Here is a 13,231-nt window from a genome sequence, read left to right as displayed (position 1 = left end):
ATTAAAAGTTTTATTAATAGTTTATTTTAATAAAATTTTTTTAAAAAGAATTATATATTTTAAAATCAAAAATTAATAATTAGAAATAAAAGTGGCGAATATGTACTAAACACACTCTACTATATAGTATGGCGTACTAGTAGTATATATTCTCTTGCATCTTTGGGAGTAGTAGGGTGTATATAGGAAACGTAGGTTAGATTGTAATTTGTAAGAAGGTGTATAGGGAATGTGAATATGGATATATTAGTAATATTAAGTCCTAATTCCTAATCTATAAGCCTAATATTTCTATTTGAGCTATGTCAGACTGTTATTGTTAGATGAACGTTAAATATATATAACTATTATATAACTTCCTAAAATAGAATGATCTTATTAGCTAATATTTATTTTAAAAGCAATGTCCTATTTTGAATTCTGCTATTATTATATATATGTATACGAAGTATATTATCAGAAAAATAATATTTAGTATAATAATAAAATCATTCAGATCCCACACCTCCATTCATTCTTGTCGTTATAATTCATCTACTGAGATATACTATGTTATGTATTATGTATTCTAACTATCTACTCTGGCATAAGCTAGCTATAGTGTAGGGAGTCCTCGTAAGTGATATAGATACAATGTATAAAATAAATTCTTTTAAAAAAATTAAGATTATATATATTATTCTTTTATAATTATATATGATATTATAACTTAACCTTATAAGTATATCTAGCTCATTGAGAGGAACTGACGACAGGCTAGTGAAGTGAGTCGTGAATAATTAGGTATTATTATAATTAGTAACTGAAGTATTATAAATTACGTATACTCTCTTAACATGTGCTAAATATTAACTTTATTAACTCAATCTTTTTCATGAATGATTAATATAAAGATTATACCGGGGAAGAAGAGTATAAGTATATATAATAGTGAGTATAATGATAAACTAAAATCGCTACAATATATGATTTAGGTCCCTTTACCAGTTCTAACTCTTTATTTTTGGTTTTAAACTATGCTGATAAATTTTTTAGTAAAACAAAAAATTCTCTTATTAGAATAATATAAGACATATAATAAAAACTTGTTAACAATTAAAATATATATTTTATTATTCACAACATGTAATCATATAATATTAATTAAATAAATTCAATATTTTAGTCTAAGATGTTGTTGTTCTGTTATATGTAACTATGATTAAATTCTATAAATTACTTATTCCGCGTATAAAGGATCGGAGGTATATTAATAAATAAAATATCTACATAATATAATTTGATTTATAATAAATATATATTAAAATAATAAAAACTTATCTATATTATTCATGAGAGTTTTTTTTTTTTTTTTTTTTTTTTTGGGGGGGGGGGAGGAGGGGTTCCGTCTTAAGGATTAATCCCCATATCGTGGGTGTGCACTGAAAGCCGAACCTATTGCGTTGTTATCATTCCGACGAACGAACAGATTAATTGCTTCACTCTCGGGTATGATGGCGCACTTTAGCATGGTTTTAACCCGGCCCATCATATTATATTTTAACTCATAAATAATGTTTAATGATATCAGTCCACCGATGTCCGATATTCGGGAAGATCCTATTATGATAATTATCCCAGATTATTGAAGGAATTATAAGGGCTCTAATCTTTATTCTTTTAATTTGATAATTTTATTGATTCTTCGGCAGGTGTGCGGGGCGCCAGTGCGAAAATCAGAAAATCAGAAAATCACTTTTCGCTTCTCGGATTTGTCCGCTAGCTAGCTGTGGGCCTCAGTAGTAGTACGAGCGAGGGGAGAAGGCGAGAGTGGAGTATTTATAGAACTGAATGCTACAGGCGTCTTTCAGGATATTCAAGGGAAGAGAGAATAAGGGAGTCAAGGGCCCCCGCCGGCTGCGACAATTCAAGTCTAATTCACACAGACATCTTGTCAGTGTGTTCTGTAAAGTGAATGTTAAATTCCTTCCGAAGATCGGAGTCACAGTTGGCAGACACGAAATGAGTGTAGGAAGAACCTCGTATTGCAATTTATTTCTAGCAAAGTATATGCTAGTGTCTTTATACTGACTCGGCTTATTGACATCAAAGCTTTCCCCTCAAATTAAAGCTCAATGGTTGCCAGTTATCCTTTGCTTGCATATGTGAAACCAATGTGCCCTTCTACACCTGTGGCTGTGCCTTTGACATTCTTCCTCAACCCATACCCTGTTGTATTTGACCACAAGTGCCCAGGTCTGTCAAAATCCGCTCGTCAGTCCTTTTTGTCTACAAGCAAGTCATCAGATAACTTACCAAAGTTGGTGATTGAGTGAGACGAAGCATCCAAAGCAAGCAGACCAGTTGAATGAAGAAGTTCAATCTTTCCACCCATCTTCAGCAGTTGATGAACGGTCCGGGAGCACTTCTGCAGAGACCACTACAGGTCTTGACCAATCCATGGCTGGCGCAGTCAAGCTATTCAAGTCAGCAATCTGACCCTCTGCCATTCGTTGCGTAGCAAATAGAAAGACTCACCACGGCATCATGGCCATCCCAGCTACCGCAGTACTGGCAGCCCGAAATGGGGAGAAAGCAGGGTTGGGGTAGGATTTCGCACCATGCTCCGGGATCGAAGGGGGCGGCCTCGACGAGAGAGATTGAGAGGAAGAGGCTGGCGACCAAGGAGGTGGTGAGAGTTGAGAAGCGCATCTTGGCAGTGTTTTGGTTGAGGTGCTTGGTTCGGGTGTTTAATGGAGGTGTTGTGGGAGTTGATGGATTAAGGAGAGGGATGATGGTTGTGATGAACGTTGTTGGAAGTTAGACGAAGAAGGGACTGTAGTAGGGAATTTATGATCGGAGAGGCTTTGTTTGTGTGTCACGGGGACTCGTTTACTTGGGCTCAGTGTTGTTGAGCTTTTCACCACAGTTCTCTTGCCTTGTTTTTCTAATTCACTTGCTAGCATACAGTCCAAGAGTTCCTCTTCTCAAAGAGCTTTGCTACCACCACGAAGACTAGTCCCTTTCCTCCAATAATTAGCAATCAAAGACCACTCACTTTCCCTTCCAGGTTCTTTTTCTTCGAATATTCCCTCGATCTATGGCACTTCCAATGTCTTCTCCCCTCGATTTCCCCCAAAGTTCTAGAACATTTAAACATCGTCTCCTTTTAAGGTCCAACGATGACTGTGGACAACGAGCAGTGTCAGGAAAGGCTAATAATAATAATAAGGTCACGTGACCAACCCCCTTTTTGACAGTGGACTCCAGGCCTTCTTCGTCCACTGCCGAGGCACGCATTAAGACTTTCAAAAAACGACGAGGCCACCCACGAGGCTGTACTTTGTTCATCATGAAGGGAATTTGGTAATGAAATCAGATATAACGAGCGTTTTTTAATGTCAAATATACTGCATTATTGTGCTATATCATCACCGCCACCCATGTCAATTTGGGCATGTTTATGTGCTCGCAGCTTCGCAATTAAAAATCATTCTGAGCCATCCTTTCATCAAAGACCTTGAGAGCTTCCTCAGCAGCTTTGACGCCGGACAAAGCCATGGCCCCGAAGGTAGGTCCCATGCGATTTGCACCATCGACCTCGCTCAACTCCATGCCTCCAACGATGAGACCTGGGATAATCTCACGAGTTCCCTTGACAATTGCGTCCTCGGCAGTGTTCATGTCCAGACCACGCATGCCACCGAGCTTCTCAATCTGCTGCATGGATACGAGACGTTTGACGCTGAAGGCACCGAAAGGTCCATCGTGCCCTGTGGTGGAGATAACAATGGGAGCGTTGATAGTGTTCGGGTCCATGCAGGACTGGTCGTCGTGGTGCATGGTGACGAGAGTCCAGTTTGTGACTACGCCGGCGATGCGGAGTGTGCCGTTGGCGTTGGAGCGAGTGATGAGATCCTCCACTGCGGTGGCGTTGAAGAGTTTGATGTTGGGGAAGGAGAGAACTTTAGAGAGTAGAGTGGAGGTGAAGAGTGCCTAGTGAATGAAAATTAGCTTTGAAATTATAGAAAGTGGTGAGAAAATGGGGACATACGGCATGCTTCACAACCACAAAGTCTCCCTCGTCCTCGAATGGGACACCAAGATCGGCCAAGAAAGCATCCGCTGGCTTACGCATAACCATGGCGCTGAAGAGCTGGCCACCAAGCCAAGCACCGCCTCCTGGAGAAACGGAAGCCTCAATGATGGCAATCTTGAGGTCAGGGCGAGCCTTGCCGAGCATGTAGGCGGTGCTGAGCCCACAGGATCCAGCGCCAACGATGACAATGTCGGACTCGGCGTATGTATCGAGATCGTTGAAGTAACGACGAGTCATTGCACGACTGACCTGAGACTCTCTAATGGGTGCAAACTTGAAACCTTGCTCCCATTTTTCGGCCAGTTCCTCGAGGGTCTTGGACTTGGATCCATTGATTGGGAATGGCTTCGACTCAAATCCGGATTTCAATGGAACGCTGTCAATTGGAGCGGCTTGCTCGAAGATTGTTGCTGATGGTGCCATTTTGTTTGAAGTTTGGGATCAAGGAATTCACCTGCTGTGGGTTAGAGCTGTCTCTCGGTGGGAGTCAGGGGGAAGCATGATCCTTTCGCAGGTATTATCCTGATCAAGTTGAACCGTATAATCTCAGAACGAACCCGGCTTGTGTCGACGTGCCAATCATCTCATCCGTTAGGATGGAGGATGAGAGGCTATGAAGACGCCGGGAACGAACACCGGTTCATGCATTTTACGATGTATGAAATACCTTGATCCACTCAGGGATAATTCCATTGTCTGGACGTCATGACTCCCTCATTCACAAGAGTGGGTAGTACTTTATGTTTGTTTCTGTGAAGTACCTTGTGTTAGCATTTGTGCTTTGGGTACATTGGGAAGCTGTACAGACCGTGAGGTTTTGTTTGGTATGTTTTCAAAAATGAATAAAGATGAGGATGAGAAAAGAGACTCATGTGGGGTGACTTGGTCTATATAATCTGAGAAAGGAGGGGTAGCTCTTAGTGCTAGGCCAAACATGCAGGAGCCATGCGCATGAGACTTTGCCATCTGCCAAGAGCAAATGACTAAGCTATCGAGGGATGCTGATTGACTGCAACAGAGCTCAACCCGTCGTTGATCAGCTGTTGCACTATCCAGAATTAAGCCATGTTTGGCAAAGATGTGGAGAATCATTGAACTCGATTGGATGTAGGCAAAGCGACATCGGGGACGAAACTTGACTACTGCAGCCAATTTAACCGGCATGACACTTGCCGGAGCTCTCGGAGACAGAAGAAAATTTTCGAATACCGGTAGGATAGGGGTCTGTACGTCGCTAGTGAAATCGGTTTCCGCCCTGAACACTCTGATTTTATGCTAAGCCATAATATCTGTTGTGGCGGGGTCACGTGCCGCCAAGCGAGGCGGGATAATTTCTGAGTTTTGGCCAGCTGCAAACTTAGTTCTTCAGCCAATTGCACTACTTTTTGCTCCCTCCATTTTTATGGTTGTAACCTGCCCTTTGACATGTATCATTCTGGCTAGGTACTTTTATCCCTGTAGAAGCTGACTTCACAGGAAGCGAGGGCGCAAAGGCGGGTTATCACATATTAGCAAGTAAACCACTTCCTATCTGAGAGTTATATGCTTTAATAGTACACCCTCAGCTTACTTATAGAATATTCTGGAGGCCCGAATTGTACCTTCCCTTTGCCGTTTTACTCAGCTATGGTAGGCGTTTTCGGGGGTAGGCATTCGTAATCTGATGCTTGAAACATGTATAGAGGTATTTTTCACCAAGAAACTAAACACAGAGTGGCTTAAAGCGGCATTGGGGGCGCACAAAATTATCGGTTAAACTGGATTCTTACTAAGCAGACTGGGATGTGCACCAGTGATTCACCAGTGATGCATTTTCTCATCCGCTCTGGATTGTCTCAGGGCAGGCTCCGTTATTCCCTCTGATCTGTCGATCTTCGCACACCTAAAGATACGAGACTCCATTACTTCTCCCCCGAACACAGGTCTCTAACTCTAGCGAGAGCCACATACATACGCGATGCCAGTCATCGAGCCTTTGTGTGATTTCTGTATCAGGGTTCCCCTGGACCCGCAGAAGCTTTCGGTCACGTCGACATTCACCCTTGGTTCTTTGTCGTGGATCAAGGATAGTCGCTGTCCTTTCTGCAGAGTGCTCAACCTTGCGTATTATGAGGGTTATAGGGGACGATCAAGAATTTCACGCAATACGGAACAGATCATCCTGCGCTGGGCTGCTGCCTCCGGTCCCGGCAACCGAGGTGCCTTCTTTGCGAGTAGCTGGATCTGCTTCGCTGGGAAATCCGATACTAATACCTTCGTTGACGACGCCTACTTTCTTCGATCACTATTGCACTCTGATCTAGACATCTCCAGAATCGCCCGTTGGATATCTTCCTGTGAAACGGTACATTCCGGTAACTGTGTCTTGAAGGCACCCAAAGCTTTTAGAGATGCATTTACTGGGCTGAATGTCATGCGGCTTATTGATGTTTACCAGAATTGTCTCGTTGAAGTACAAGATCTGCGTCAATATGTTGCTCTTAGCTATATATGGGGTGCTGTGCCCAATTTCAGGCTTACTACGTCTAATAGGAATCAATTACTCCTTCAAGGTAGTATTGATAAAATCTGGGAGATGATTCCGAGAACGATTCAAGACGCGATTACCCTTGTTCGGAAGCTTGAACTTCGTTACTTATGGGTGGGTGCCTTATGTCTCTTGCAAAATGATTGGCAAGATCTCGATCGAGGCGTAAACGTCATGGATCAGGTGTATGAGCGATCCTGGTTTACAATTATAGCTGCCTGTGGGCACGATGCGGACGCAGGCCTCCCAGGAGTACAAGAAAGGAGCCGAAAGATGTCCAAGCTCACCCTGGAGGTAAATGAAGAAGTATCTCTTGGAGTGTATACTGGCATAGACCAATTGGTCAAGGGAACTGTGTACAATTCAAGAGCCTGGACGTAGGTGCATTCCATGCTATGGAAGTTGCGATTTTGAACTTATTCATATACACAGTTTCCAAGAGCATGTTTTATGTCGAAGGGCTCTATACTTCGTCGATAACAAGGTCTTCTTCCGCTGCTCAGAAGCAGAGTACTCGGAGTCATGCCTCGACCAGTCACGTCCACAGCGGCCATTTGTAAACCATTCGTCGTTACTCCCGAAAGCTGTGTATATGGAGAATCCCGCAGAAGACTACTCTATCTTCCTCTTATACTACTCCATGCGGGCATTAACAAACCAGGGCGATGTACTGCGCGCGATGGCGGGCATTATACGACGACTTTCGGAAAAAGCAAAGTACAGATTCTTCGAGGGCTTGCCAACAGCGGTGCTGGACGCATTTCTCATATTCGAAGCTCACGGCACCAATCTTCAACGCCGAAGCGGCTTCCCAAGCTACTCCTGGACCGGCTGGCGTGGTAGGATAAATATTGACACTCCCAGCGGGATGAACGAATGGCTGGCGTCACGGACTTGGATCATTTGGTATAAGAGAAGCCCTTCTGGCATAACAAATCTCGTATGGGATCCCTCCGCGAACGAGTCATTCCCAATACACGCCAAAACATATCACGGGTACCGAGAAAGACAACATTTCGAGTCACTAGTTCCACTTAGTTTTGCAACGTTGCGTACTGCTCCAACACAAGACTTGTCTTCCTCTATCCCGGCCTCGCCATACCCGCTCCTTCAGTTCTGGACTCTCACGGTCTTCTACAGGATTGCGGAAATAAACGTTTTCACTGCAAAGTGCCGTCTTGTTGGTGAAGACGGAATTAATTGCGGCAACATGTCACTCGACGGCTCTGAAGAAACAACTCTCTTTGATTCCGTAGAGCCGCTCGAGACTATTCTTTTGTCTGAGTCGGAAGGGCGACGGGAGTATTACAATGTAATGCTTCTAGAATGGAATGGGGGGGTTGCGGAGCGAAGGGGTATCGGCACCATCTTGCAATCGGCGATTAACAATAGCTTCTCGCCTGGCCCTTTGTGGAAGGAGATTTTGTTAGGGTAAAAGAATAAAAGGTGATTAACAACAGGATTTAGTAATTAATAAGATAATTAGATTGAAGGTATTTTGATTATGAAATATGTGTACGCCCTATGCCATACGAGGCGTGAACTACTTTTAGATAAGTGGAAAATTTATTGTGTATTACTGAAAGACTTTACGTGTTCTAGTCGGAATTCATGGCCGACACCTTAGTATTAGGGAGGCGGCTCTTCGGGGACGAAAAAAGTGGCTGATATTGGTCCGTGCCCACCGAAACAACACATTACTTTCAGGCTCAAAGAACAACTATAAAACTTGATTGAAATTTCCAAAAATTAATAGAAAGACAGTTTGGCTTCTTAAGAGTACCAAAAATCAAGTTTTAGATAATTGAATCAAGTTTTGTGGAAGTTTTGATATTACTAAAGTAAGGGTCTCTGGCGAGAAGCACGGGCCAAAACCGGCCACTTTTTTCGTCCCCGAAGAGGGCGGAAGCAGGGACAGCCTAAGCTAGCCATAATAGTGCTAGTGCAGCAGCGATTTCGCTAGTGACTGGAGCATTTGGAGTGCTGATCAAGCGGGACGTGATTGCAGCGAAGGAAGTTGGAGAGATGGAGTGGATGAAGGAGGAAGGACAGGGCCAAGAGACTCCTCGCAGCTTCTGGAAGGAGAACTCCTCGAGGAAACTATCGAGAACTCACCCCTTCCCTGCTCTTGAAATATCCGAAAAACAAATTGGTGAAGTAAATCGAAGAACAACCCATCCTCAACACACTAGAACATAAAAGAGATGTTTCAATTTCGCAAAAGGGGTCAAAGTGCATTGGTTATCACGTGCCGTATCCTTCTCGAGGAATCCACGCGTAAGCTTCGCGTTTTTACTGCTCTCAAAGCATCATCAAACCACAACGCATTGAAGCATCAGCAATGTCTCGCAGAACGACCCGCAAGATCGATTACACGGAATTGGACGAAGAAATCATCGAGACGGCCGTCGTCCCGGTTTCCACGCCCAAAAAAGTTCGTAAAGCAGTGACGGTTGTGTCCACTGAAGTGGTCACCCAAGCCGAGAAGACGACACCTACAAAAGGCTACAAAAAAGTTAAGGCAGAAGCCGACTCGGAGGAGGAAGATACCGCAGCGCCTGCGAAGTCTCCAGCAAAGGCCAAGGTCAACAAAGTGAAGGCCAAGACTGCCCTCGAGGGAGATCCAGCATCGAAACCAAAGAAGGCCCCTGCGAAACGCAAGGCCAAAACAGAGGACGACGACGAGGAGGAGGGAGCCGACGACAATAAGGTCAAGAAGAAGAGGAAGACAAAGGAAGAAAAGGAAGCTGAAGCAATGCCGCTCGCTGAAAGGACCGCGATTGGAGCTCTGAAGAAAGCTATGCACATCGGGGCTCATGTCAGTGCGGCTGGTGGTGAGTACTCTGTCACACTGCATTGTCCGATCAGTCCCTAATGTGCCGCAGGTGTACAAAATTCTATAAACAATTCCCTTCAAATCGGTGGAAACTCCTTCGCTCTGTTTCTCAAATCACAGCGTAAATGGGCCAGCCCTCCCCTCGCCCCCGAAGCTCGCGACCAATTCAAAGCATTCTGCGCAGAGCACAAATACGATGCTGGAAAGCATGTCCTTCCACACGGCTCATATCTTGTCAATCTTGCCCAAGCCGAACCTGAGAAGGCCGATCAAGCATATACGTGTTTCGTGGATGATCTCCAAAGATGTGAGGCACTAGGTATTAAACTTTACAACTTTCATCCCGGCAACACAGGGAAGAACCCACGTCCGGAGGCCATTGCACGAATTGCTGCCCAGCTAAATAAAGCACATAAGGCAACTAAGACTGTGGTTACAGTGCTCGAGAACATGGCTGGGGGTGGAAATGTGATTGGTTCCACATGGGAGGATCTTCGGGACATCATTGCTCTCATCGAGGACAAATCGCGTGTCGGTGTTTGTATCGACACCTGCCACACTTTCGCCGCAGGGTACGATCTGAGGTCACCCGAGGTATTCAAGAAAACGATGGACAACTTTTCAGCCGTGGTTGGGATGCCATATCTGAAAGCTCTCCATCTCAATGATAGCAAAGCTCCATTTGCATCACATCGGGATCTGCACGCGAATATCGGAACTGGATTTCTTGGACTGAGAGCCTTTCACAATGTTCTAAATTTCACCCCTTTCCAAGATCTTCCAATGGTTCTCGAGACACCTATCGAGAAGAAGGGCACAGATGGCAAGGTTGTCGAGGACAAATCAGTGTGGGCCACAGAGATCAAACTTCTGGAAGGCCTCATTGGTGCAGATCCGGATACTGAGAATTTCAAAACAGAGGAACAACGCCTGCAAGATTTGGGGGCCGAGGAGCGGAAGAAGTTTCAAGGTCAGGCGGACAAGAAACAGCAAAAGACCCTCGACTCGATGTTCAAGAAGGCATCCCCGAAGAAAAAGAAGAATGCCAAGACGGAAGATGATGGTGACTCTGATGCCAGCGAGGGAGGATGTAGTCATTGATTTATCTTGACACTGTACAGCACATTTGACTACCATCCACAGCGACACTTCCTCTCACAGAGTTCATCCCATGGTTCACATGCCTTGAGCAAATTCCAGATCGAACACGCGTTCCAGAAAACAGCGGCTGTCGACATCATTTTCGGCCGCTGGATCAGCACAAACATTACTAAAAACGATACGCAGAGCATTCTCTTGAAAGATGTCAGGATTTGAGCGAGGGAACAGCCGCGTGGCCGCTTTCGCACCGAGAATCCGGCGATATGACGGACTGGGTGATGAGTATGAGACTGGTCAAAAAGTAGTCACTCCACCAAATCCGTTCCGGCGACCTGGGACACATCCATTGTTGGATCTTGTGCGGCTCTGGGTGGAGAAATTTTTGCCTCCGTCCTGCTGATTCATCTCTTGAGCGTTACCCAAGTTGGACGGAGGTACCAGCAGTACGGAATAGTGCCGCGCTGCCATGCCACCAAACATTGAACACTTTTATGATTCGACGATTCTGGGCAGTTCCAGACAAGTCTCTGCTCACCGTCTCCGTTCTCGTCCTCGATCTGCATGTAACATGCCCTTTGGCTGTGGCCAATGTCATGTCATTTGTGCGGACCATTCATCAAAAACTCTCGAATCCAGGATGATACAAACCCGTCAAACGCTGATTTCAGACAGCCTCGTTGGTTCCCAATCAGTTCATCATCTCTCGCGGTGATTCAAGGCGAACTATGCAAGCTCCCGTCTGACTCTGAACACCAAGTGCAAGCTACGCTCTCCCCAGTCCATAGAAGATCAATGTCTTTGTGCCACACATCAAACCTTCCTTATCAAGTTGGATGCGCTGTCGTCAGGTTCCGATGCTTGCTGGGGCGAAGCCCCCTCGAGGTTGTTGACTTGATGATTGCCAAGAAATGGTTTGTGCAATTGTGTGACGTTTGAGCCACGGAGACCCTATATAGTCAAGCTGACGATGGAATTTCTTGATACTGCCTGGCATGATTTCCTCGTGTTTGCCATTTCTCTGTCTGACGCACCGAAACAAAGTTCTATACCGTCGACCACATCGCACATATCGACATCACCGAGAGTCCGTGTACGACGTTCCTGATTTTGCCGCACTGCCTCCTGCAGCCCCAATCTTCATTCCCCCGTCGCCACCTCCGCCAGAGCCAGATCTCCCTTTACCTCTTATACCCCTCCCCAGACCGGAGGAACCTCTCGAAACTCACCCCCTCGTACATTATCGACCAAGATCTCCACCGCTGATATCCGTTCAACCTCGCCAAGTTGTTCACCACCCTGAAATATCCCCATATCCAGAACCTATCGTCCTTCCCTACCCAGAACCCATTCTGTATCCAGAACTTATCCCCTACCGCGAACTACCCGCCGATTGCGTACATTTTCACCCCTACTTGCCCAGGATGGTTGGCCTTTATGGAAACTACATCCGACCAGAGGAACTTCGGGCGGCCGTTGAGGTGGCCCTTGATATGATCTTGAGGGAATTACGTGAGCCAGATTATTACAGAGATCGTGGCCTCCGACTCGGTGGGTTCAGAGGTATTGGTAGCCTGTCCGATGACAGAAGGCTGGGGGATGTGGAACTTGAGGAGTATGTTCGACGGTAAGAATACTTCAATGCCCACCCCTTTTCATCTCGCCAAGCTAATAAAGCTTTCAGAATGAATCTCGTCGTCCAAATCGCCAACAGCCATGTCACTCCGCGTATGATGCATGCTGAGATACACCCCAAGATCTCGGACAGTGGCGCCGACGCTGGCCGCTACCCAAGGGAATTCGAACGCCCGAGGAGACTTGAGGAGTTTTTTGTTATGGACTGTACGTCTCTGCTCACCATCCCCCAATATCATCTCCTCCTCCTTCCTCCCCATCGTCCTATACCTCCAAGCTAATCACTGGTCAATAGCAAGCACACTCGACCACATCCTCCAATCCTACGGTCTTCCCCGCGATGGTTACTCACGCGACAACCTCAGCCTCAACCTTGGACGGTCTACCCTCAGCGGCCTCTCCCTCGGGCGGCCCCTCGGATTAAACGACAGATTGAACGACACCGATCGAGTACGCGAACAGAAACTGAGAAATTTGTTTGAGTTTCTTGGTGTTGATATGAGAGACGGGTTGGGAAGCTTCGGGGTGGGATTGGGTGGAAGGGACTTGCTGGGCGCGGGTAGACTTGGGAATAGAGGACCTGGGCTCCTGAGGGCATTGGATAGGTATTGAGGAAAATTATGGGAGGAAGGACTGGTCGGAGATTTGAAGTTTGTTTTCGCTGTTGATAATGTTTAATTGGGCATTTTCTTAAGTCACGAGTAGAGAAAAGTTTCTCGCTTGGGTCTTCTTTCATTCATATCACGACTCTGTTATGCCTCTGGATCACAGTGTGGACTTAATGATAGTCACTCTGTATCTTACCGACGCTTTATCTCACATATAAAATGTGACTGATTCTCGTTCGCATCGCGACACAGAAGCATCAAAAGAACTTCCCTCAAGGTACAAGATGGACATGTCAATATCTATATATTCTGTCTTCTAGGACAAGCCTGGCATTCAACTACGCAAGGGCGACCGAGGCCACCTGAAACAATGAGGGTAATATGCAGTATGCTTGACCCTCAGTGTAGATATTTCGTCTGATGTGTTAGTTTGCTGTCATTCTTTCTGT

At 45.5% G+C, this 13,231-nt stretch overlaps 4 protein-coding genes across 4 annotated transcripts; 3 read left to right on the top strand and 1 right to left on the bottom strand.

Annotated features, from left to right (window-relative positions):
• Positions 1-3,462: 3,462 nt before the first annotated feature.
• On the bottom strand, positions 3,463-4,501 carry K444DRAFT_545052 (putative thiazole biosynthetic enzyme, mitochondrial; the record flags this gene model as incomplete). Its single annotated transcript, XM_024876105.1, has 2 exons — positions 3,463-3,975; positions 4,034-4,501. The coding sequence occupies 2 exons, from the start codon at positions 4,499-4,501 to the stop codon at positions 3,463-3,465; spliced, it is 981 nt and encodes a 326-aa protein (XP_024728501.1).
• A 1,141-nt stretch (positions 4,502-5,642) lies between these two features.
• K444DRAFT_601962 (HET-domain-containing protein) lies at positions 5,643-8,100 on the top strand. Its single transcript, XM_024878704.1, has 2 exons — positions 5,643-6,982; positions 7,038-8,100. Exons 1-2 carry the CDS (start codon positions 6,036-6,038, stop codon positions 8,038-8,040), a joined length of 1,950 nt encoding a protein of 649 aa, XP_024728500.1. The 5' UTR covers positions 5,643-6,035; the 3' UTR covers positions 8,041-8,100.
• Positions 8,101-8,946: 846 nt separating this feature from the next.
• On the top strand, positions 8,947-10,542 carry K444DRAFT_544696 (AP endonuclease; the record flags this gene model as incomplete). Its single annotated transcript, XM_024876073.1, has 2 exons — positions 8,947-9,439; positions 9,491-10,542. The coding sequence occupies 2 exons, from the start codon at positions 8,947-8,949 to the stop codon at positions 10,540-10,542; spliced, it is 1,545 nt and encodes a 514-aa protein (XP_024728499.1).
• A 992-nt stretch (positions 10,543-11,534) lies between these two features.
• K444DRAFT_636869 (uncharacterized protein) lies at positions 11,535-12,786 on the top strand (the record flags this gene model as incomplete). Its single annotated transcript, XM_024884058.1, has 3 exons — positions 11,535-12,166; positions 12,224-12,381; positions 12,470-12,786. The coding sequence occupies 3 exons, from the start codon at positions 11,535-11,537 to the stop codon at positions 12,784-12,786; spliced, it is 1,107 nt and encodes a 368-aa protein (XP_024728498.1).
• Positions 12,787-13,231: the final 445 nt, after the last annotated feature.

Source organism: Hyaloscypha bicolor, assembly GCF_002865645.1.
Source record: "Hyaloscypha bicolor E unplaced genomic scaffold K444scaffold_182, whole genome shotgun sequence".
Taxonomy (NCBI): Eukaryota; Fungi; Ascomycota; class Leotiomycetes; order Helotiales; family Hyaloscyphaceae; genus Hyaloscypha; species Hyaloscypha bicolor.
The sequence above is the reverse complement of the archived record's forward strand: the minus strand, read 5'-3'. Positions and strand labels throughout refer to the sequence as shown.

What these genes read in the sequence shown, in the direction of transcription:
- K444DRAFT_601962 (XM_024878704.1), top strand. Translation starts at nt 6,036, where the DNA reads ATGCCAGTCATCGAGCCTTTGTGTGATTTCTGTATCAGGGTTCCCCTG. An exon ending in TACAATTCAAGAGCCTGGAC is followed by an intron (nt 6,983 to 7,037) that starts GTAGGTGCATTC and finishes TCATATACACAG; the next exon opens with TTTCCAAGAGCATGTTTTAT.